General features: G+C 38.9%; 1 protein-coding gene and 1 long non-coding RNA gene across 3 annotated transcripts in view; one reads left to right on the top strand and one right to left on the bottom strand.

Moving 5' to 3' along the window:
* LOC129927299 (uncharacterized) overlaps positions 1-16,366 on the bottom strand; it is a 46,627-nt gene extending 30,261 nt beyond the window's left edge. The window contains exon 1 of the long non-coding RNA XR_008778961.1: positions 16,233-16,366. This is a non-coding gene — a long non-coding RNA (uncharacterized LOC129927299). The remainder of the gene's footprint in view (positions 1-16,232) is intronic.
* Positions 208-20,602, top strand: LOC106072663 (zinc finger protein 892-like). Of its 2 annotated transcripts, none has more exons than XM_056035737.1 (3): positions 208-301; positions 11,572-11,954; positions 14,725-20,602. In XM_056035737.1, exons 2-3 carry the CDS (start codon positions 11,687-11,689, stop codon positions 16,305-16,307), a joined length of 1,851 nt encoding a protein of 616 aa, XP_055891712.1. In that variant the 5' UTR covers positions 208-301; positions 11,572-11,686; the 3' UTR covers positions 16,308-20,602. The 2 variants fall into 2 exon arrangements, with proteins under 2 accessions (XP_055891712.1, XP_055891711.1); XM_056035736.1 differs by lacking the exon at positions 208-301 and adding an exon at positions 9,524-9,695.
* The last annotated feature ends 5,819 nt before the right edge of the window (positions 20,603-26,421 follow it).

The following is a 26,421-nucleotide window of genomic DNA, read 5'->3' as shown; positions in this document are numbered from 1 at the left end:
GTAATTACTGAGGCGGTTCCAGCTTCCCCCCACCACCCTTGCGTCCCTTTGTCAACTCACGCCTACCCCCCCCCCCTTTTTTATTTCTCCCCTTCTCCGAGCCACGGTGTACTCACACAGGTATGGCCGTGGCATTGGTCTGTGCGATAACGCATGCGTGGCAGACCTGTTGGTTCCAGACATTGGCTCTCACAGGTAGTCTTTGGTCTGCAGGTAGAGGTTCTTGGACAGCACACCAAGACCTTACGCTCTGTGCTCCACTTCGATGTATAGGACAAGATTCTAGAGGACAATCTTCACGGTGAGTTCATTTCTAGTTACGAGTTGTTATTCTGCTTCTTTAGCTGCTTCATGCCCTCAGCGCTTATATCTAAATTAAGAACATTGAAATTGATAAAATGAATGTTAATTCATGTTACTGATTATAGTTATTACTGCAATCAATGTGCAATGAGCCATGGTGTCTTTTGACTTATCCGATATTGTGCACCCTTCAGGAGTTGTACACATATAAGGTCCAGAAAAATAGGAACATATTAGAGAAAACAAATTCAAAATATAAATGTTACAGAACAGTAATAACGCTGAAGTCCGAAGCTGCCTTGAAATCCGATAGACATGAAGGCGCCGATGATGTCACGGTCACGTGGCATGACACACACTTTACCTTGCTATGACGTCACGTGTCTCTCTAACATGTGTCTGAAGTATTATTATACTTTTTTTTTTATTGGGATTTACTTAATTTACTAATGTTAGGTGTTGTTTGTTTGGTGGATAAGTGAGGAGACAGTCTGTTGTAACTTTTGCGTGTTACTGAATTTGATATTCATCGTAAAGAAAATACGATCAAATCAAATCCTTAAAATACGAATTAAAAAAGGTCGATAAGCTACAGAATATTGAGAAGCAGACGATTTTTATAAACAATAGTAATTTTTATCTTCAGAGATAAAGAAAGTGGACAGAGAGGGAAAAGTTGATGCAAATTTGTTTATTTCATTTAAAGCTCTCAATAGACGAAGTCATTAGATTTAATTACATGGGCGGAATGTGACATAGTTCGTTATAGTGGTATATTTTAAAAGCATTCTTTATAATTACATATATTGACGATTTGAATAAAGTATTTACAATATATTTTTTTATATTACAATCTTATCTCCAATTTTCTAAGTCTCTTCCCATATTTAGAATAGTCATTGGGTACCAAAGTGAACTGTTTCTTTCATCTCTCTACTCGTGGAAGGCGAAGAGCAGAGCGGACCATTAGTAAAAGTCATCCACCACCATTCTTCTAGTTTGTCTTCATCGCTTTCTTCCATCAGACACTCTGGCCAGTTGAAGATTGTCTTTTGAAAAGCAGTCAGTTCAGCACGAGCTAACATCAAACAACACCACCACCCCCTTTACACACACCGCACACATCATAAAACTTAAAAAGCATAGTACTGTTGTGAGATCAATGACACATACATGCATTTACGTGTAAGTATATTTTGTCAGTATGTATGTCTGTAGTGGAGATTTTCACTCGGGTAGAAACGTTAAGGACGCTCGATTGAACTTCAGAAATTGTCAAATAAATAAAAGTTACTAACAGAAGTGTTTACAAAAAATTTGGATTCTGCCCACTTCATGCAGTGTTAGAATGTGTGACTTTTCAACACGTCCTTGACTTTGTACACCGGATACACCAACAAGCTATTTCAAGCTTCACCGCCATGTATGAAAATCTCAAACTAGTCTGTAGAACGCTGAATCTCGCAGCACCTGTGATACACTTCATCAAGAAATTCTTCTACCCGTGCTATTGTGGTAGCTTTTCAAAATTCGACTAGACGCGTAATTCTTTTGTTACACCTCTTGGCGCTCACATTGGGCAAGTGTATTTGAGCAGTTGGTAGAGCTTCCACTCACACCTGTTCTTATGTTTTCTTTCTTTTTTTTTTCTTTGGCGCCAAATATTGATCTTTTGCTCATAGCAGACGATAGGCGGAGGTTTGAACTGAGTTTTGTCTCATTCAGTTAAACATATTGAGTCTCGCTTTAATTTTCTTTATTCTCTTTGATATTTTGTTTGAATTTGTATCGCCTTACAATTATGAATGCTATAAATATCAATAGGTTGTTTTCAAGACTTGTCCACTGGAAGTTTTACCAAACATAATAGATCTATACGCTATCTATATTCACTTTGCTTCTATTTGTTTTATTAGTATCTTCGAAAAGTGCGACCTCCATGCACCCATAGCATGTTCAGTGCACTTCGATCATTTGGTGTACATGGTTCCCCTTTCAGACCTTGTAATCTTTGGGGTAGAAGATGTAAAGGTCATCTGTTTTTGTGGCCCCCAGGATTATCGAGGGTGTCATGTGGCCAACCACCTTTACTTTTCCCCCAACTAATACCATGTACCCATAAGACGCGTCCTAAACATCCTGAAATTAAAAATCCAAGTCTTCAACAGGATTCGAACCCGGGACCCTCATGTGTAAAAGCCAAGCGCTTTACCACTCAGTCAACTCGCCTCCCTGTGTTTTTGTAGTAGCTGGAAAAAGCTTCATTGTTTCCTTTAGATCCCTTAAGGCTCTCAGTAAAAACAACACAGTCTAAGTAAAAACTTTTATTCCTAGACTACCTAGGGATTTAAACTCCAGCCCGCCTCAATTAGATAGCCACCGACAGATGTCACGCAGCCCAACAGCTTATAACTATTACAATATTTTTGTCTGAAGATTGTGTATGTAATGGAATAAGGGGGGGGGGGATATGCACAGTCAATTATGCCTATTTTAGTTGGGGAAAAGTAAAGGCGGTTGTTGTGTTGTGCTGGCTACAATACACCCTCGTTAACCGTAGGCCACAAAACAACAGATGACCTTTACATCATCTGCCCTGTAGACTGTAGACCGTAAGGTCTGAAAGGGAAACTCTACTTTTTATTATTTGAGAAAATAAAATGTAATAAATAAGATTATATTTCGATTGACATTTTATGTACTTTGGAAGTTAGATACCGTATACGTATAGACAAGATTAAGTTAAGTACCAATCATTTGATTGCCTTAATTTTTTTTTCCTTTAAATGTTAGAAATACTAAACATGGATGGGAATATTCAGATTTCGGCTTTGTCTTGGTTGTATATTTCCCTCGTAAAGTGAGACTACAGACTCACAACCTGCTGAACTTTACATCACCCTGTCTAGTGACATGTGTGTGTGTGCGTGTGTGCGTTTGTTCCATACATTTTTTAAAGATAACATCCTTACTCCAATGTTTTGAAAAAATGAAGAGACGCAGTCAAAAAAAAAAGTTCTTTTGAACTCATAAAGGCCTCCACTACTTATTTTAGGTTGTAACTTAAGCCTCATCTGCGCTCGCCCTTCTCTCTTTTTTTTTTTTAGCGCCCCGTGCCTCCCCCCCAACCAACTTTCCTTTCTCCGAGCCTGCTTTGCCCGATGTTACGTTGACCTCCAGTTGCAACTGGTAGAGCAGACTTTGTGTTGGTTACCTGCTCGCCTGCTCGTGTCATTTCCCGCCAAACCTTACATCTTCACGACACGATGGCAAAATTAAAAAGGGGGTGAAGGGGGGGGGGAGGGGTGATAATAATAAAAAAAAAAGGGGGGAAGGGGAACTCATGGGAAGTTTAGTGACGTCTGATAAAACTTCTGCTCTTTAAAAAATCTTCGCACGTGCTGACCAAAAAAAAAGTTTAGCTTTGCTTTTAATTTAAACTTTATTGATTGATTTGTTTTTGTGTGGGAAATTATTAGACTTGTGATAAACAGTAACTTTAGTAGTCCTAAATTTTTTTTAAAAATTTGCATATTAGACTTTAAATAAAATTAAACCAAATAGACATCAGATTCGGTCTGGGGAGAGGGGGGGGTGAACAGGTGTGACAACCCAAGACCCGTGTCTGAAAAGGAGGGGGGGGGGCGAGATATTGAGATCCTCTTTCTCCTAAACCTGGACTTGTTACTTAATACTGTTGAAACCTTTCCTGTATTTATTTAACTATTTAATCGTTGAACAAACTGTAACTTACTATTGTAGATTTCACATGTAATGTTAAAGAGAAACTAGGGTATGAACGTAGATCTTGTGTGCTATGAGATAAAGTCTTTGCTCTAATTGTGTTGTTTTTTTTGTAATGCATAATTGTAAATCGCAGATATTAAAGATTATTATTATTTCCACGAAAGCTCTTATCACGATATTAGGTTAGATTTAGGTCCTGCATATAACACTCACTCAGGGCCCTCTCTGTAAACCTTTTAAAACTCTAGTAGACTAGTGTTTCCCAAACTTTTTTCTTAGCGGAACTTTTCTCATATTCTGAGTATTTAGCGGAACACTTTACTTATTTTTTTTATACAAAGAGAATAATTCACGTGGTGGCCTACTAATTAATTATTCCAGTAGTTTGTGGAACACTTATTCAAGCCTCACACAATACTAAGGTTATGCGGAATACAGTTTGGAAACTTATACTTAACTTTAGTAAACTTAAACAAGGTTACAAAGACAGTTTGTGTGGAAACACAAACTCAAAATCGGCCCCCGAAGTGGTCCACCTAGAGTCTTCACCAGGATTCGAACACGGTTCTTCCGGTTCCAAGTGCTTTACCCCTCAGCCACATTATCTTCATATATTCATTTAGCGTACACTTATATTTTTTAAAATAATAATTATTAACCTTATCCATACATTCAAAATTATTAACATGTTTCATGTAGGCCTAATAAAGAGAAACTAAAAAAGATTTATTCTTCTTACAAAATTAGATAAATTGGCAACACGAAAAAAAAACTTCCTGACCTACTTTAAGCTACAATGGTGTACAAATGACTTAAGAAAACTTTCCCCTCACAATTAAAAATTAATGTCTCCATTGTCATTTGTCGTACAAACTAGACAAAGATCTAGATTTAGATCTAAGTCTAGATCTAGAAAAAGATCTAAGTCTAGATCTTGAATGAGATCTAGGCCTAAGTCTATATCTAGATCTAAATCATCTAAGTCTAGATCTAGATCTAAATCTTGAACTAGATTCAGAATCTTGATATAGAATCTACTATATCCAGACTAGAACTCGTATGAATTTACAGGTTTAATCTTGGTATCACTAGACATAGACCAATGGTATGATCATGAATAGTAGGTCTTTTGTTACCGGGTAATGGTGTACTATGCTGTTCATATCCGATTTATTTCTTAATGTGATACTATTGTTTACATAATAAATAAATCTGCACCTCTAAGCTGTCAGAAGATTGCCTTAATAATTAAAATTTTGTTCAAATTATCAATACATTTATATATATATATTATATATATATTATATATATATATTATAAATATATTTAGATCTGGTCTTATTTAGACTGTCAAGTGTAGACCCCAATAATGAGGATATGTCAAAACTTCGCGCTATACCTGAAATTGGTTTGCTGTTTTTAAACTTATAACTAAAACGAAGTTCGTATCAAAATTCTTGAATATAAACAACATTTGAATCAGTATTCTATTCAATGAGTTAGTTAATAAATGGAAAATATATTTTATAATGATCCATTGACACTTTTACCATTGTGACCTTAGATGCAATTCATTTTGTACCAATGCGCAAATCTATGAATGAAGCTTGAGTTATTAATGAAGAAGTCTATGACCTTTTTTTAAAAAAAAATTACCTCCCCTGAAGTTTTCATTGAAAAGTGGTGTAATATTTTGAAAAATCTGCATGCATATATAATTTTAAATATTAGATGGTTCTCTTTCGGAAAGAAAAACGTAGACGCTGCACCAGAACTTTGAATGATGTAAAATATCATGATATCCGATTTTCATTTTCTCTTCTAGTTTCTAAGAGCTAAACGGGACGGACGGACGGACAGACAGACATCCCACACAAAACTAATAGCGTCTTTTCCCCTTTCGGGGGCGCTAATAAAATGATAGGAGAAGCGTGTTTTTTTTTTTTTTTTTTATGTGGACCTCTGTTATATTGTTGCTTTGCCATTCAGGTTTCTCAAAGTCTTTCAAAAAGCACTATTGAGTTTGTCCCATGCGATGAACTGCTTAGGTTTGTGCTCGGTAAAACAACGAGTGAAAGCGCATGTGTGATTGATTAACTTAGGTAAACATTTCGATTCCTTTCACGTACCTTTTTTCCCCCTTTAATTCCTGCAACTAACTCACTTGACTTCAGAGTCACACAAACTCTAGTCTAGTAGAACACAAAATGAGACATTTATTTCAAGCTCAAATTTCGCAAATAGTAGCATGGCTTCATAAAGTGTCGTGCTAAAAATGCAAATAATGTGGGTTCCATACCAATATTGCACCATTTTTTTCTCTTTTTTATCAATGAAAAATAGAAAAGGAATGTTTAGTTTACCATAGCAGTGGTTACCAAACTTTTTCCTTAACGGAACACCTCGCACATTCTGAGTATTTACCAAAACATTTTGCTTATTTTTTTTTAGAGAAATAAATTCCCGTGGTGGCCTATTCGTTAATTATTCCAGTAGTTCGTTGAAAACTTATTTTTGGGAAACGTTGGACTACAGGATTTGAACATAAAGTAGGAATTGACTAAGAAAAAAAAAAGAAATTGTTTTACAATTAAGAATTAAATGATATTACGTTCAGAGGGCTATCCATAATATCTCAATCAAATCCAGACAACCGGATGAACATAGGGAATCACTCAGCAGGCCTTAATAAGGGCATTATTTATCTCTCTTGTCAAATAGAAGATCATATTTAGTAGTGTCTAACACAAAGCCTATAGTCATTTATCTGTATACCATCTGTATTTAAGACCTAGATTATTATTATTGGGCCGCAGAGGTAAATGCCCCAGTGATCAAATGTTTGGACCATGTCTGGGAGGGTTCTTTTAATAGCAACAATTTAGTAGTCCTCTCGCCTCGCTGCTTTTGTCACCTTGAATAGAGCTGCAGAGTTAGAGCCCTTGTGTGACCATTGTTTTCTCCCTTTTTCCTGGGGGGGGGGGGAGGAGGAGGGGAGAGAAGAGAAGTCCCAGGAGGAGGAGGACGGGAAAGAACCCGATCTCGTGGAGCCCTGGTCTCCCCCCCCCCCCCCGCTCACAATTGGTTGACAGGTAACCCAATTTCGGCAGCGGCGCGTGCCGTAGCTCGAAGCTCCGCCTTGTCGCGTGCGGGTACCGCTCCAGTTTCAATACCCCAAGAAAAGAAGCCAAAAAAAAAAGGGGGAGGGAGGGAGAGGAGGTTATAAATAAGAGAGTGGGGGGAATATGGTGGAAATGTCTGGGGCGAAGGGGGGGACACGGCAGATAACAACAACAAAACTTGGCCTGATTTGAAAGTGCTTGGTTCAAGTATCAGGAGAGAAAGAAGAGGGAAAAAAAAATGGGGGGGGGGGGAAGTTAAAAACAGTGCAAGAGACAGAGGCAGGGGGGAAGTAATTGTAGAGTCAGATTTGACTGAGTCGTTCTCCCCCTCCCCCCTCTTTCCCAGCGCCCCCGACTCGCACATGCAGCATCACATCTGTCATTTATTTGTATCCACGACCTCCTCACACAAGTGTGGGGGCACAAGACAGGAGGGAGAGGTGTGGGGGTGCACCATAGAGGTGGTTGACTACGTACCCTACGCATGAGTGAGCACTCAATGCACGCGACAAGGACTCACTGTTTCCCTCCACGATCGCGCGCGCTCACTCACTCACCCTCTTTCAAAATTTTAAAATTGTATGTATATTTGGGGAAAATTGTATTAATATATCTTAGATTCATGTGTGTGTGTGGAGGGGGGAAGCGTGTGTGGCAAAGTGGTAGGCCTAAATCTCTTGACTTCCGAAAGGATGAGTTCAAATCCCAGTGACGACTAGGATTTTTTATTTCTGGATTTCTCAGGCTACCCGAGTCCACTCAATTGTAATAGGGTGAACAAAAAGTAAGTTCCCTCCTCTTTAGGGCAGATGATGAAAAGGTCATCTGCTTCTGTGGCCTATGGTTAACTAGGGTGTCATGAGTCCAGCACAACGACAAACCACCTTTACTTTTCCCCGACTAATGTCAAGAACCCATTAGAGCAAGGTTGATTACTAGACATTAATTGGAAAAAATTTAAATCGGAAAGCCGATGTGCTGGCTACGCGATGCCCTCATTAGCTTTCGGCTATAGAAACATGTGAGTTGTATAGTGGATCTTTTCTTTTAGTGCATTGATACGTTATTACCCCACCGCCCCCCACACTAAAGCGCCTCACTTCCCCATATATACTTTTTTACTTAACCCCTACGCAAGCGCGCACAGACTCAATGTGCCAGATGTCAATGGGCAGGATTTTTGTAAAAGTCTATCCTCTAGCGTGGTCGAGACGCAAAGTGCGCTTGAACTTAGCTTGGCTTGATTCGGGCAGATTTGTGTTAACTTAGCGCTTCCCCCCCCCCCCCCCCAACTGGTCCACTCCAAATGAGATTGGACCAAAGCGCTCTGAGCATGCTATAAGCATGAAAGTAGCGCTAAATAAAAGCCATAATTTAATTTAATTTTTAATTACCCTCAATGTCAAAGTGCTCAACAAAATCAATACATTTTAAAAGATTGTCATAGTTCTGAGGAAGTAACTAGTGAATTTCATTTCCCTTATTTATTTAATATGCATATTCGACCCCCCACCCACAATATTATATTTTTTAGAAATGTGTAAGAACCCCTTTAAAGGTGATGCCTCGTACAGCCACCCAGGCACTAAAACAAATTTCGCAGGTCGAAACAAAAGCAACAAGCTCATTTACTACAATTACTACATGTGATGTCGACTGATTAATGAGCACATTAATATTAGCGGCTGTTTGATACAACACACAAATAGCAATGAGTATGTAATAGATCGAAGATGTAGCCGTGACCCTACAGATTTAAATATTTAACGTCCACAGGTTGAACTATAAAAGTTCACATCGAACGATAGTCAATAGCAATGGAGAAAAAAAGGAGGGGGGGGGTTAGAAACACAGGACTAAAACTTTGATCAAGACTAAATAGGCTACTCGGGTGGTAGGGGACAGCTATTTGCTGCTTGAGTGGCACGCGCGAACACCCAGCTACCTCACTACTCCCCCCCCCCCCTTTTCTCCTTTCACATTTTTTTTTCTTTTCGTCCTGCTCACCGTTTTGAGACACACGAGTCGTGCGTCACCCCTTCCCCCCCGGCGCCCTGCCCTCTCCCCCCTCTCGCTCGCGCTCTACTTGTGCCGTTCGTTTGGCGACAAGCACGCACCCCCCTGCCCCCCACTACTCGCTTTCTTGTCGTATCGCCTTGCACGTCATTGTCCCCAATTCCTCCCGCCCTCACCCCCCTCTTCCCTCCCCCCCCCACCCACTGTCCTTTCTATGTCTCTTTCTCACACGCTTTCAGCCTCCCGGCTTCGAGCCCCCACCCCCACCACCCCATCGGAGGTGCCCTCAGATAAAGCTACAAGTACCGGTGGCCGTCTGGGTAGACAGTTCAGAACTCGCCCGTGAGCACTGTCGTTCGGGCACTGAGACTCTCGCTCAGGCATACAAAGACAGAAAAAACAGACAAGTAGAATCAGGACTTTTTATACTTAGCAAAAGTGGACTTTATTCGTGGGACTTTATTCGATGTGTTCTTGTTCTTTATACTGGACACTATTGTAGACTATGTAAGTAGATTATATAAGTAGATTATGCAAGTTGATACGTTTCTATTAATACACGTTTCTTTCTAAACTATCGGATAGGGTTAGTTATAACATTATTTTAAAATTTAAAGAGAAATCTAAATCTATAACCGTACAAACATTTTGCTTTGTATTTATTCATTTTCGTTCCAACTTTATTCCATTTTTTTAATTGTTTATTATTATTATTATTGTATAGTTTTATATTTCGATACTTCATCTTTTTTGTTTTTGATCTAGTTCGCCACTTTTCTTTAATTGACTTCTCTGTGGTCTTTAATGATTTCGTTTTATTAAATGTCAATTTCTTTCTTTGTTTCTAATGAATGCCGGACTTCAACTCACTGATAGGAAATGTTTTGATCCTTTGTTCTTCTATAGAACAAGTTAAACTTAGTGGGACGTTGTCATGTGTGTTTCTATCCCAGTTGTTTACTCTGTAATATGTGTGCATGTTAATTGAACAACAAATACGAGCTGTCAACTAATACAAGTATATATAGCAAAGTTCGACTAGTAGATGTAAAGGCAAATACCTGCTTTTGTCTAAAAACAAATATGAACGTCTATGACAACTTACTATCTGAATGGAAAGATGTGTTGAAGCAGGCCAGCGCCCTCCATGGGCTGTAGATCCACTGGGAGGGATGGATCAGAATGGAGGGTTGTGTTGAAGCAGGCCAGCGCCCTCCATGGGCTGTAGAGCCACTGGGAGGGATGGATGGATAAGAATCAACATGACTGTGTTCATTAGTTGTATCTGTAATAAAGTATGGAACGACGTGTGGCTGAGTAGCATACACCCTTTGGCAACCTGTCAAGGGAGCTTGAGTTCGAATCCCGACCTGTGCCAGGTTGTGTTTGCCTACTCCAGATACCTCTCCCCCAGGTCCACAGATCGGACCAGTGCTCAATGAGCAGACTTGAGCATGAAAGATGCACTATACATAAGAAGTTTAAGAAACCAAAAAAAAAAGTTTTATCATTTCCGACGTGACTACTACGTTACTGTATCATGGGGCGACTATGTCGTTAAGTCTGTTTGCAGATTCGATCAAGTCAGCTACTTATATCATGGCACGTATTCGTTGCTAACCTAAAGAGATATTACACACATAAGTTTGACACATCCAAATAGAAGAAAATCAATAAAATATATGTAAGCTTTTCATTTAAGTTATCTCATGATACTAAAACTTGTGCTAAATTTAACACTAACTCAGCATTGAACTTGCTCGATCAGCCATGACACTGACTAACTTCAGTTCTATGACTAGCACTCATTTTTAGTCTAATCTTTGTTTATTCAAGACTCTAAGACTAGAACTAAATAGCTTATGAGCTAGACCTAATAGACTGTGAACTACTATTTATAGATAGAACATTCACTCTTCATTTATAAGCTGAACTTTCACCTCGTGTTTAAATGTCTATCAGAGATATTGTTCAATCGAATCAGAAAGTCGTTCTTTTTTTCTATTCTTTATTTTTTTAAAACCATAAATTGAGACGTCATCCAAACCCAATCAAGACCCAATGCTCCCCCAACCTGGTATTGATATACTAGCACTATAGCCAAACGTTATCTCTCATGAGCTCATTTCAAAGTTTACATTTCAAAGATTGGAAATGAAAATATTTTCAATACACCTGAATTATGTAATTAATATTATTAATTCAGTCAAAGAAAAAAAAACAACACACAGATTAAAAGGGTTATTTCTAGAGTAACAGAAACGTTTAGGCTTACTTTTTAACCTTTTCTAAAAAAAAAAAAGCCTGTGTTGTTGGTTTGTAGAAACAGATTGAAGTCACAAAACTTTAAAACTTTTATTTTTCTTTTGGTTATCTTTTCTAGCTACAGACCGCTTCTTGCAAGCCATCATGAACTGACCAATGGTCAAGGCGGGACAATTCTAAATCTGAATTTACTCCCCTGACACAGCGACTGACCACCGCCCACTCCTGCAACCATGCCTCGCTCGTTCTTAGTCAAAAAATATCTCAAACAAAAGTATGACGCAGACCTGCAGCAAAGTCTCGGCCTCACATCTGACAGCCAGGACACTGCGGTCACCGTACCGGAAAGGATGGACACAAGTGACCCGGAGTCCAGCAAGACCGTTAGGAGCTCGGAGACGAATGTCGTCTGCTACAGGCCGACCAATGGGGACAGTGGAAAGGCGGTAACTCCGTTCACTCCAAGTACCCTGAAGCCCGTTGCAGTCCGCGTCAGTAACGGTAAGTCTTTCATGTCAACTAGTATCTCCTTGTGTGCGTGTGTGTGTGTGTGTGTGTGTGTGTTGTCGCGCTCCTGTTGTGGGTGTGTTTGTGTATTGGCGTGCGTGTAACACAGGTGTGGTTTGAAAATCAGGTCGCTTTGAATGAATGCGTCTTATGTGTCTACGAAGAGAAAGACAGACGAGGATAAAAAAAAAGAATACAAAAAAAACAACAACAAAAGTTAGAGAAGCGACAAAGAAAATAGACAGACAAATAGAAAAAGACACCAACATTCAAGCAAACAGATAAACGAACAATAATACAATAACCAAACCGACAAACAAACAAAAAAATAACAAAAGACAGATTTACAGAAAAATAAACAGACAAACAGACCAAACCAAAATACAAACAAAGATACAAAAGGAAAAAAAATACAATTAGTAGAAACAAACAAACAGACACAATTTAAATCACGCTACGTAGTCAGAGAGAGAGAGAGAGAGAGAGAGAGAGAGAGAGAGGGGGGGGGGAAGTGTGAGGACATTGAGAAAGAAAGGGGATACTGGCAGAAAGACTAGAAGAGAAAGAGAGAGAAAAAAAATGAGATCTGGCAGGAAGACTATGAGTGTGAGTGAGTGTTAAAGAGAAAGACCGAGAGAGAGAGAGAAAGAGAGAGAGAGAGAGAGAGAGAGAGGGGGGGGGAAGTGTGAGGACATTGAGAAAGAAAGGGGATACTGGCAGAAAGACTAGAAGAGAAAGAGAGAGAAAAAAAATGAGATCTGGCAGGAAGACTATGAGTGTGAGTGAGTGTTAAAGAGAAAGACCGAGAGAGAGAGAGAGAAAGAGAGAGAGAGAGAAAGAGAGAGAGAGAAAGAGAGAGAGAGAGAGAGAAAGCTTCCTAGAGGCAGTTGTTCTAAAAATAAAACGGCCCACATGTATTGCTGTGTTTCTGCGTCACGATGGGGACACCTCTAAGACCAGTAAATAACTTTGTCTGGTTATCAATCTTATTGACTTGATCAAGTTACTTAAATAAACAAAAAGAACACAAAGCTATGATTATTGAGCTATAACATAATCGAAACGGAATAACCTATTTTTAAAACAATAGACTCTCGTCTGCTGAAATTCTGCTTCTAGTCGACAACTCCACATTGATATTTCTCTCCTGCAATTAAAGATGTTTGAGAGAGAACAAACCCTGCGGGGGGTGGGGGGGGGGAAAGAATAAACTATCTACTATTATCAATCTAATAATGATCGCTGTGGGTAACAAAAAAATACGAATAAACTCACGCGACTTGTGAGCGCTTCCTCATGGAGCGTGAGCACACTTTTGTTTTCATTAGCTAATCAAAATGTTATTTTTAGCTCTAGGTGACGCTGTAAACGTTTCACTCTGTCTTCCACTCTCTCTCTCTCTCTTATTCGCTGTCTCTCTCACTCTCGGTCTCTCTTTCACTCGCTGGCTCTTTAATTCTCTCTCTCTCTTTATCACGCTCACTAACCGTCTCTCTCTCTCTTTTCTATCACTCACTGTCTCCCTCACTCTCTCTCTCTCAGCCTCTCAATCACTCTTTCTCTCTGTCTTTCTCTCTCTTACTTCTATATCACTGCCTCATTCTGCCAAGTCAAGAACCTTTGTACACAGATAAAGATAACCCTACTTCCTACTTCCCATGGTGCCACATTCACCCCCCAGCTGACATCTAAAAATACTTTGAACAGTACTCATGGGTAGAACTTATTGATAGATCTCCATGACGTCATCCGCAGTATTTAGCCTAATGACAGATCACAGGGTCACGTAACTGCTATTAATAGAGCACTTCTGCTTCTCTTGATATTAAAAAAAAAAAAATTTAAATGGCAAATGTAAAAAAAAATCTAACACTAAAATATTTGATGTGAGAAACAAATAGTGGAGATGAAAAACCGCTTATATGAAGAGAATACGTAATTATAGCTATCATATCAATCGTCGTTGTTGAAAACTAATTCAACACAACAGATTGAAAACATGAACGTAGATAGAAAAGCGTATACATTGAATACAACTATATAGGTCAGTGTGTGTGTAGAGCGTCTATCTTGCGTCATCTTTTTTAAGTTCTCTTTCAAAAGGCGGATCCAATCAAAACTGTTGCTTGCGACTCGTTCTAGAAATTCAAAGAGTAAAAGGGAGAATGAGAGTGAGAGAGAAAAGGAGGAGGGGGGGGAGGGAGAGTGATGAAAAATAAGGTGAGGCCGCGCCATCGTTCAGCTCACCGATGTCCAGATCGATCGCAATGGCAGGTCCGGTAGGATTGATTATTTACATGACTGCGTGCGCGGTGCCTGCCTCTAAACTCTTAGTGTGTGCTCTAGCCTACCTGTTGAGCTGCAAAATTCATTGTTACAATGTCCAACCTTTAAAATACCATAATTTTATCACATACATTGTCTATAACTTTTTTATGTGCGAAGCAAAATTATTATTAGGTGAAATTAAAAAGAAAAGTTATAACGTTATAGTTGAAATCGCTACACACTAATTGATTATGTCATCTCCCATTTTTTTATGCTGCGTTCTGACTCACGTAGTTAATCATCCGGTGAAAACGTCTGCTCTGCAGAAAGTGTGTCACATAAATACAAGAAATCCAGCTGCTCCATTTATAGAAGCTCTGATATGGAAATGGGTGTGGATAGTTCATAGATAATAGAGATACTTAGTGTATAGTGATTAGGGTATCATTGATAACAAGCGTTTCTTAGTAATATTTTCTATTCTATTTGTACACAGGCTATATTCTAGATGTGAAGTCCTCCTCCTCCACGAGGAATGTCGGGGATGCTGAGACCAGCAGTGTCGTTGCTAGGACACCCAAGTTCCAGGGTGAGTCGGCTGCTTGGGAAAACCCGATGCCCAGGAGAAGTGTTATAGTCACAAACAGCAACCACCCCGCCAACAGGCATGCACAGGGTAGCAACGGCTCTTACCGCAACGAAAGCAGCTTGGCAGACAATGTAGGAACACATTCTAGCAGCAGAACTGCGATGGTCTCCAGCGCCGCCTACTATCGAGGGAATGACCCCTACGAAGAAGAGCAGCCCTTAGCCTTGGACATGCCCAAGGTAGCCCACATGCCATCGCCTCCGCCAGCTCATGCTCCTTTACCGAGTCCCCAGCCTGCTCACACGTCTAGTCAGTCTCACTCTTATGTTCCTTCCGCCCTACCGTCTCCTGCTCACGCCCCGGTACCTGCACACATTCCTAGTCCTGCATTTGCGCCGTCACCCGCGCACATCCCAAGGTCCGCTAACTCGCCTACCGCAGCCCACCTTAACCTGTCCAGACGTTCACCTTGTCCTGACGTCCTGCCCGCCGATCATCCCATCCATCACCCTCTCATCCAGCATTTGATAAATCAGAGGCTGCACGTCCCAGAAGAGCCGAGGCATTACAGAGGCGTCTATGACGATGAAAGGAGCCACTCGCCCAGAAGTAATTCCCCAAGGAGTCCGCCTCGAAGTCATGAGAACTACTACTTCATTCAAGCCGAAGAGTACCATCAGCCCTACAGCTACGTAGTGGCCGGAGAGCGAAATGTCGACGAAGACCGTCCAATTAGAGATGACGAGGCTCAAACCAGGTTAGATTCCACGCTCATCCACCCTGGCATCAACCCCAACTATCTCCCCCCGTCGCCCAGTCCGTCCATCCCATCCTCCTCTCCAACGCTTCCTGTGGTTATCTCCACATTTTCCCACTCGTCCAGCCCTCCATCTCCGGCGCCATCTCTTCCCTCCAGCTCCCCACACCCTTCCGCGGAAGTCAACGCCTACACCTATGAAGCCTTCCTAGTCAGCGATGGACGATCCAGGAAGCGTGCTGTTGAAACCACCGATGAAACCGGCAAGGTCAGGTACACATGCAACGAATGCGGCAAAGACTACGCCACTTCCTCCAACCTGTCCCGCCACAAGCAGACCCACAGATCGCTGGACAGCAAGAGCGCCAAGAAATGCCCGCACTGTGACAAAGTCTACGTCAGCATGCCAGCTCTCTCCATGCACGTGCTGACCCACGACCTCAGACACTCCTGCAACGTCTGTGGGAAAACATTCAGTAGGCCCTGGCTTCTCCAAGGGCACATGCGATCTCACACAGGGGAGAAGCCTTTCGGGTGCGCCCACTGCGGAAAGGCTTTCGCAGACAGATCCAATCTTAGGGCTCACATGCAAACCCACTCGGCTTTTAAACACTACGCTTGCAACAAATGTAATAAGACTTTTGCTCTCAAGTCTTACCTTAACAAACATCTTGAGTCAGCATGCGTCAAGTCAGAAAGTGACGTCCTCATGATTCACAATGAACACGACTAGAGCACAGCAAAGAAAGAACCTTCCACATTGCAATGTATCCACTAGTTCGCATTCATCTTCAGACATTGTTTAGCAGCTCCATCTGGTCAATACACAATGTTACTGTCACATTCCAATCATGTGTAAAGCCTAAACAGACAATTTACGTTTAGTTTAATGTCACGCATTGCTTATATGCATACTATTTATAGAAACTGCTTTTTTGGCAGCCCCCATTTATAATGCTTCAAATATTTTTTATTGTACTTTATATCCAACTGAAGCAATGATTGATATTTATGTATTTGACTGTATTGACAAATGTATAGCTTCAAACTGTCTCTTGAAACGAATTTGTGTTTCTTTAATCTTCTCAAAAATTCAAGCTGTTGCAGTATCCCATGCATTTAATTCATGTTTTTATATTATAAGTTATTCAAAACTTCGCCATTTTATCCAGACATATCTTTATAATGTATATATACACAATTTTATCTCCAATTTTGTTATTTAACATTGACATTATATGATTTGTATATTTTGTTCTATTACAAAGTATCCACTCTTTGCCGAATTATTTTAAAAAATGTATTTTTCTTAAAGTCTGAAACGAAACAAAAGATTGCTGTTCAATGTTCTCTAATAAGAAAGATAATCGCGTCAGTTGATATTCAAACATGTTCGATTACAAGCCTATTATCTAGAGGTAAAGACATTTTTTTTTTGGCGGCTCGGGTGAACTTCATGTTTACTTTGGAAGAAAAAAAAAACATGTCGTGTTTAGAAGATTTGATTCCCCCCATCCCCCACAGCCACCCCCGTGCACGAGTGTTCGATGTACCAGGTAATGATTATTATTGGAATAAAATACATGCGCGCTCTCTTCTCTCCCCCCGCCCTCCTCCAGATCTCCCGCCACTGAAATAGAAGGATACCATCCTATTGTATCGTCACATCGTGATAGGCGTCAGAGCCTTATCGATCTGAAACTGTTTCAAAAGTTGTTGTTTTTTTTCAAATCTTCCGATCCACGTCCCGTCCTACGACCAAACAGCGCGTGAGTCGATCACCGCTTTCGTGGCTAAATATGGACTAAAGTTACTTTTTTAAAAAGCTCACTTTTTTTTATCCTCCCCCCCCCCCCCCCCCCATCTAGCTGTTCCATTTTTGTCTAGAAGACAAATAGCAGATAGGTGGTTGATAAGCATATAGGAGGTGATCGGGACGGGGGTCTCTTGGGAGGGCGGTAGGAGAAACAAAAAAAAGACGAAGGTTTTTATCACGATCTCTGCCAGATTTAAGTACTCTCTGATCGGTCACCGCCCCGCTCTGCCATCTATAATTTCTTCTTAATTGTGCCGGGAAAGAAACTTTTATTTTTATCCAGTCAAATGTAACAAAAAAAAATAGTCATATGATTGTCTCATTAAATTGCAGCTGTCTTGGAGTCCTAGGGAGGATCTGGAGATTAACTCGATTTTATCTGCCGTCATCAGTATTATAATAGTATTTCTTTTTTTCGCTGTTGTTGTTGTAAATAATTTAATTTATGAAGCAGTTTACTTTCTAACATTGCGAGACCAATGTGCAGAACCAGTAACCGGAACATCTCAGAAAGGATCCAATAATGATCTGAATTTCGTGGTCTTTCAGTTCATGACCAATAATAGTTTGCTTTTTTAATTGAAGATCGAAGTTGAATCAAAGAGATAGGAATGCGAACTTTTATTTAGGGATATTAGCATTGTTTTTTTTTAGGGATATAGCCAGCGGCGTAGCTATGGTAGGGATGGGGGGGGGTAGAATTTGAAAATCCCCTCCCGGGCCCTTACTTAAGAGGGGGCCTCCAAATGAGTGTTCGACATTTTTTTTTTACATTAAATATTACGTCATTATCTCATGTCATGATGTCGAATGTCAAAATGCAGGGGCCCCTAAAGAGGTCAAGCACCGGGCTCCCAAATGATGGTAAATTCCTAGCTACGTTACTGGATATTGCCTTTTTTAGCGATTGATAAAATAATTCGTTGAACCCAACTTTATTATTTTGTTCCACTGTATTACGGAAGATACGGTGTACGCTTCCACAAGTGTATTTTATTAATAGAATATTTTCCATATGACGTCATCCAGTGCCTATTTATATCAAAACTTCATTCAGAGCGTTGTGAAACTGTATCATAGCAACTCATTTCTGTTTATTATGCACTGTTGTTTCGTTTCTTCTTTTTTTTCCATTCACAATTTTTTTCTTCTTCAATTTCTTACTTCTGCTCTGCACTTTGTATTAACGAGTTCTTGCTGGTGTGCAAACAATGTCAGAGAAATTGTCACTTTCATATCGAGATCAGAATATTATCACTCTCCCGCCATTGTCTTCTTTTCAATCTAGACCTAAATCTATTTTTTTTCTAGAACATTCGAGCATGTATATTCTTGATAAAGAATCTATATTTTAGAAATTTTTAAAAACATTTAAAAACACACAAAAAAAGATAAATAACTTGATTTTTTAAAAAGTTTGACCTACTTTTATTCCACATTTTTTTTTTTTTTTTTTTTACAAAATTCAAGTGTATTACGTTTTCCATTTAATTTTGTAGAACTTTTTTTTAAAAATCAGCAACAAATGTATCTGGAGACCAATAATTTATAATTGTGTTTTTATACTGTCTTGAAATTATAAAACCGTCCAAATTATACACTTCGTTTCATGTTGATTTCTACTTACAGTTTTGCACACTGGCCTATATGTATAGAAGTGCTTATTTTTTTTTTTAAACAAAAACTCTTGTTGTATTCATGGTTGCCATGAGATGTTGTCATCTGTCCTTTATCGACATTTTTGCCTTTTTTTTCTACAAATTTAACCTGCAATATTCTTTGCCCTTAAAATTACAATTGTCGTCTGCATTACTCGCGCAATCATTCCGTCTGTTAATATCTTGAGTCTTGATTCCCGCCTTTTTGTTCTTTTTTTATGTACACCTGACCTATATACTGCCCTCCATTCCGCACGGTTATCACTTTGCCTTCATGTTCATTGCCTCTTACAAAACTAAAATAGGAGACTAAATGATGTAATTGTTTTGTACTCATTCCATCTTTTATTTTTTTTAAACAATTTGTTTCGCAAATTATTTGGTGTGTCACATTTTTTATTTTTGATGGCACATATTCAAATCATTATTTTTTTCTTGTTCTGGCTTGTTGTTGATAATTGATAAAGATAACTCTTGTTATTTCGTAGTCCAATGTGAAACAGTAATACAACTTCATTTACAGTGTAAGAATATTTTTTATTCCTGAATTTAAATGATCTACCGAGACAAGCTCCATTCTATTAATTCCTTAATATAAATACTACAACAACTCTAATGAAAATAATTGTAATTTGTCATTCCTAAGTTTGAACGAAAAATTAAAATAACACTTTGTAAAGTCGGTTTTTTTCCCCTGAAAAAAAAAGTGTATTTCTATATTTAGATATTATCCTATCTAACAATGTGCTTCAGTGCAATATGTATCCAACTCAATTCTAAAGGCAGCCATGTCGAACCTAGTCTTTGTATATATTTAAATGAAGTCTTCAATATATTTATCATTACTTTAGACGTGAATTGCATAATATTGTTTCTTTGTTCGAAAATTGTTTTTTTTTAAGTTCATCAAAACGTCCAATAATTCAGACATGGGGCAGAAGTAACCTACTTACGATTAGTACGCATGCGCCCTTTAGTCATTCTACTGATCTATCTATGTACATAAATATTTGTTGTTTTTTTTTATCCTGGGGCCATATTACTTACTTATGTATAGTTCAGCTGCCTTTCTTGTTGTTGTTTTTTTGTCCTTTAATGCATTTTTAACTTTTGCTGTATATAAACTCTTTTTTGAATATAGATGTTATAAAGCTTTGTATCATGTAGCAATAATTCTGTAAATACACTTTAAAAAATCAACCTCGAAATGGCCAGATTTTTTTGTAACCAATCAAAACTTTTTGAGCCAAAGAGGGCATGTCGGGAATATGTGCAATATACAATAAACCCGCCCAATTTTAATTTAATTTTTTTTTTTGAAGTTTACTTGTGAATGCTTGCATGTGTGTGAATGTGTGCGTGCGAGTAATTATTCTGGGTGGTACCGCATTTATGTGAATAGTCATTTTGAGTCAATTTATTTTACTTGTGTTCCATTGCATTATTTATTTGTAATAATAGATATTTAAAAATGTATTATACTATTTCTAACGAAGTGTTTGTTACGAATGACTTCAACGAGATACATCCAGTCAATAAAACATTCACTTTGTACGCTTGCATTGTTATCAGTCTGAACTATTTGTTTGTTTTTAATCTTGAAATAATCATTTTGATGAAAGATCACAATTAATTCTAATAATACTTTTTAAAATTAGGCACATTCTTCCAATATTTTTTTTTAAAAAAAGCTAAACATAAAAATCTAATTATAGGGTATCTTTTTCGGTCCAAAGATTAAGTGCAGAATTTCAAACGCGGACCCAGAAGCAAAAGTTTGTACTAGTATGGCCTACTACATCCGACAAGCAGTTTATTTGTACTTATTGTTATATAGCGTCACATCTGAGGTTGAGCAACATAGTCTTTCTCCTCCTCTCACCTTTTACGTCTCTCCACCCCCCTCCCCCCACCTTACTCCTTTATGCGCCCTCATTTTTTTTTCATTCACGCAACTACCCGACCCCCAACCCCCTTTAGCCGTCTATTTTGTCACACAATATGAACAATATCCGCCCTTTTTTTTTTTTCTTCAATGCTAGCAAAATGACGCTACAAAGGGAGAGAAATCCCGCTACGGCCACTTTAGGCTTTCGGAACAGGTGCACGCGCGTTTAGGTAACCAATCAGATTTCGGGAAGTTGATTTCTGCGACCTGCCTCGCCAGACGATCGCGGAATCATCAGCTGTTCACCTATACGCTACTCATAAAGACAAACTTACATGCTGAATTTATATGGGTCCTCACACACATATAATCTTACAAACATTACCACACACACACATAGGGCCTACACGCATTCACACACACACAGACACAACCAGGGTTAACAGGCACTATTGCAGAGGTTGTCAGCATGTTGAATGTTTCCAACGCGTTGAAGATAAGCTGCGCCCTTTCCTAAGAGGTCATAAAAAGACAATGATCTATTATTGGCTTACAATTGTCCCAGTCTAAAGTGTTGGCGCGAAATTGTATAGGTGCCAAAAGTCAACGGACAATACAAATTAGGAAGAAAAAAAAAAGACAGTGTAAGATAAGAGAGAGAGAGTGGAGCGTCTTGTGAGGAATTTACTAAAAAGTTGTATTTGATAAAACAATGAGATTTTGGATGTTGGCCTCTTTTGTTTTATGAAATGCTGTAATCAAACATGAATGAATACTATTGTGTACATATTTGAAAGAGATAAAAGTGGATTTAAGAAAGTTTTATTCAAAACAAATAGTTGGTCAAAGCATTTAAAATTTAATGAATTTTAATGAACAATTTAGACATGATTATTAATTGTAACGTAATCGTTTAACAACACACGGTAAAAAAAAAAAGATAAATATTTAACAAGCAATATTAATTAAAGTAATGGGGCTTGTCACACTAAACTTCACTAAGTCCAAGACACTGATTTCAACAGAAATGTTGCCAAATAAATAAAATAACACGAGTATTTCTCGAACTTACAATCTAAAAATAAATGCATTTAATTTAAAAACAAAAACAAAAACAACAACATAAAAGGTAAATAATTGTAAAACCATAGATCTTTCTATATTGTACTTAGACTGGAAAACAGAACAAAATCTTATTCGATAATGATCAGATCACAGACCTATATATATAGATTGTTATGCACGTAACTCTTTTTCAAGCTGTAAGGGAAGTCGCCCCGAATCTAGGAAAATCGGTATTTTACATGACTCAAAATGATATGAGGATTTGTATTTTAAAAAGTACTGTCTTTATAATATAATATCAGGTGACCGAGCCTCGCTCGGATGAATAATTTGTTAAGGAAGGATATATACCCGAAGTCATTTTGAGAATATTTTTGTACCAGGTGGCCGAACCTCGCTCTGTTAAATAATTTTGGAAGGTTATATACCCGAAATCATTTTGGGAATATTCTTGTAATTACGAAAATGAACGATCGGATAAAGACTACTAATCTGTTCTGTTAGTTCTAATTGTAGGCCTAATTGTACATGTCGATTAAATTTAAAGTCTTTTAAGTCCTCCTACAGTCTAGACAAACTACAGCTCACGTCCGTCTAATAGTTTTACAATCCATCTTTTGCGTAAAACTATTGTAGGCTTACTATTATTGGCTTGGAAGAAAGTCTTTGCAATGTAACTTCTCTACGTTATAGGGTAAAACCTGCACTTAGTGACAAAGTAAAATGGCGCATTTTTTCTTATTAGACTTAAATCATGGCATTAGTTTACTAAAGAAACGTTTCCGTGGGGCACCTCTGTTACGCCAAACAATATGCTCGTTACCCATACGGTATACGTGCCCTGCCCAGCCTGACTGTCGGACTATAGGAAGTTCATACCGGCTTTTACCATCCATCCATCCTAGTGGTGCTATGGCCTGCTTTTACACATCCATCCATTCAGATCTCTCCTGGCCCTAACTCCAAGCTTTTTACCGAAGTTTATAGTTAAATCAAAAGAGGCTGCAGTGTACGCAAACTCGTTGACCGCTAGATGGATATCATGTTTAGTGTGAGCAAGTAAGGCGTAAAGAAGCTGTGTTATGACCATTTCCTTTGTTTTGGTACAGGAGAGGTAGACACTGAAGCATGAACACATGGTAATAATTCACCAGCAAAATAATAATAATAATAAGGCTTGTCTTAGAGTCCGAAAATTAATGAGGATTGCAGATGTGACCTACATATCTTGCCACATCCAGGGCAAGCATAACCATTGTCCGCGGTGCTCGATTAAGATTTTCTTTTAGCGTCTGCGTCTGTCCTCGGCAGCAAATTTTCTTTTGGTCTCAAATGTGTATCCGCGGCCTTTGTATAGAGGGAATTCTTTAAGTCCGACAGTTACGCTGGACAGAACAGTATCCTGTATGGGAGACGAATCTCAGACGAACGCATGCCAAAGGCAGTCTTTTTTGGTCAGCTAAAAACTGGTCGACGTAACACCGAAAACCTTAAAAGACCAGCTTATGGCGCAAACTTGACTTAGCTGACATAGAAGAGAGCACCTGATTGCATGGGGCCTCAGGACGAGACAGCTGGAGGTCACCAGCAAAACAAACAACAATGTAAAAGGTATTTACACCACTCTACGCAATTAAAGAGTAAACAATTTATTAAGCACTTAAAACAATAACTAATCAAACATCGGCACATTTAATTTCATTACTTCTCTTTCATAGTTCAAATAATAAATCAATCTACAGTAAGATGGTGCGCAAATGTTTAATTAGGTCTAATGGTTCTTTAAAACTTGTTCTTGTTTGCAAAGAAATATTTTAGTGTACTGCGATAAGCCTAGTGACGTAAGCAGCGTTTTTCCCGTTTACGTCATGGAAAATTTTCATTCATAAAACATTCTAGCCAAAATTAATTTTTCGATAATGAGGCATTTTCAAACCGATATAACGGTCGACCTCGAGTTTTCCCGATGTGGCCAATGAGTTGAGAATTTTTTTCTCACTATTATGCACATACCGTGAACTTCACCTATCCCTTGGTCTGCTGGACTTCTCCATTCTTCTCCGTCATTTATCTTTGATTCTGATATTCTTTCTGAAAATATTGAAACCTACCTTTTAACAGCCTGGTGGACCACTTCGGGGGCCGATTTTGAGTTTGTGTTTCCACACGAAATGTCTTTGTAACCTTGTTTTGTTTTTTTTTTGTTTACTTATAACTTTCTGGAAACGAGTGCAAGTTTGTGATAAAAAAAAAACAAACTCTCAGAAACACAAAGACTTGAAAATTACACCAGACCATAGACTTCATAGTTCAGAAACCTTCCCTTCCCGGGACGACCAGATATCAGTGTAATTACTAGCAACCAAGAGATGCTGTGGCTGAGCGGTAAAGCGCTTGGCTTCTGAACCGGGTATCAGGGGTTCGAATCCTGGGATTTTTAATTTCGGGATCTTTGGGCGCCTCGGAGTCCAACCAGCTTTATTGGGAACCTGACATTAGTCGGGGAAAAGTAAAGATGTTTGGTCGTTTTTCTTGTTAACAGTGGGTCACAGAAACAGATGACCTTTACATCATCTGCCCTATAGACCACAAGGTCTGAAAGGGGAACTTTACTTTTACTTTGAACCAAACAGAATGTTCACATTTATAACATTTTATATAATTATTGGTCTATTCATAATAACTTTAAAGGACATTTATTATTCCATACGATAGAATAAAATCATACAAGTGCTCCTTCTCTAACGCTTTTGGATCATAATTTTCTAAATCAGCTAGGAAAAACTATTTCTTAGCCAGAGTTGAAGTCTCTGATGCACATGCTCGACTAGATAAACACGTGCATGTTTCTTCTTCATCGTTCTCATTGTTATGTTGGAGTGTTCAGATGAGTAGACCAATACATGAGATGAACTGCGCAGTGGTTTCCAAATCAGGGAGCTCTCCATATAGTTTTCTTTCTATTGGGGTGATTTGGGGCCAATGTCTTATACGGGCCTCTTGGTAGAGAGAGCAGTTTTGGAGGACGTGGTCGGCATTTTCTGGTGATACTCCACATGGGCAGATTTCACTGGTTCCAATTTTGAGCTTCCGGAACATGTGTTGTCGCATTCTGTTGTGTCCGGTCCTGAGTCGTAAGATTAGACCTTGGTCTTGTCGGGATAGCTTATAGTAAGCATCATCTTTCTTGTGATTTGGATGGGAGCTCGTCCATTTCTCATTTATTTTATCTACAATTAATTTCTTCATTTCTTCTGGATAGAGAGCAGAGTTTACTTGTGAGTTTGTTCTCCCACTCTTGGCGAGTGTGTCAGCCTTCTCATTTCCTGCTAGTTGTATGTGAGCTGGTATCCATTGAATGACAGTTTTTTTGCTGTTGTGGTTGAGCTTTGTGAGTGCTGTTCTGAGGTTTTTAATATAAGGGGAATCAGAGTTTTGCAGGCTTTGGAGGGTTGTTTTTGCGTCTGTTAGAAAGACAATCTGACTGTGAGGGGAACTTGGATGATTTGCTAGCATGGTAGCAGCTAGTGCTAGTGCTTCCCTTTCTGCTCTGTGACTGTCAGAGAGCTCTCCAGTTGCAAAGGATTTTTCTAGTTTTCCTCCATCTGGCCATTCGATAAGTATTCCAGCTCCTCCATTTGTGGTGGCTTTATGGGATGAGCCATCCGTGTAAACTCTGATCCACTGATTGCTAGGGTAATTGGTATGTAGAAAACAGTTCACTATTTCCTTGAGCTCTGTTGGTCTGTAATCAGATTTTCTTTTTATGTTTTCAATATGGTCCCTTATAGTAGGAAGAGGGCTTTCGTCCCAGGGTGGAGATTCATTATAGTGTATCGAGGATTCCAGAGTAATTTTTTCAAGTTGGTGTTTCTTTTTTAGGTTTAGAGATTCCTGTATGAAATTGGTCCTTTTGAGACGGTTTTTTTGTGCCAGTTTTGTGGATTTTTGTTCTGAGTGGGTGCCTCTCCAAGGTTTCCAATTTTGTGAATTGGGAAAGGATTTTTATTTCTCTTCTTTCATCCAGAGAGATCAGGGCAGCGGTTTCCTCCATAGCTCTTATGGGTGTTGTTTTGATTGCTCCTGGAGGAGCAAGAAAAGATTATATCCCCAACTGGTCTGATCACCTTCAACAACTCCACAATGCCACTATTGAAGCCAGAAACACAGTAGAAAATAACCCTTGTATAGAAAATAACATAAATCTAAAAGCAGCTAACGCAGTTTTCAGGAAAAATTACCTTTCCGCCATGAGGAAAAGTTGGCATGAAAAAACAGAACAACTAAACGTAGATAGAGATGGCCACAAACTCTGGCGTATAGCCAAATGTCTCAACCAGGAAGAAAACAGAACAACTCCTATAGTAATAGAAAAGGACAACAAACCCCTGAAAGGCCAAGAAGCAGCAAATGAATTCAT

The sequence above is a fragment of the Biomphalaria glabrata genome, chromosome 7 (genome assembly GCF_947242115.1).
Source record: "Biomphalaria glabrata chromosome 7, xgBioGlab47.1, whole genome shotgun sequence".
Classification (NCBI taxonomy): domain Eukaryota; kingdom Metazoa; phylum Mollusca; class Gastropoda; family Planorbidae; genus Biomphalaria; species Biomphalaria glabrata.
Note: the sequence above shows the minus strand (reverse complement) of the source record. Positions and strands in the feature narration are given on the sequence as shown.

Bases quoted from the DNA above. Each gene is read 5' to 3' on its own strand.
- LOC106072663 (XM_056035737.1), top strand. From the start codon at position 11,687: ATGCCTCGCTCGTTCTTAGTCAAAAAATATCTCAAACAAAAGTATGAC. The intron at 11,955-14,724 runs GTAAGTCTTTCA...ATTTGTACACAG, and splicing joins TGCAGTCCGCGTCAGTAACG to GCTATATTCTAGATGTGAAG.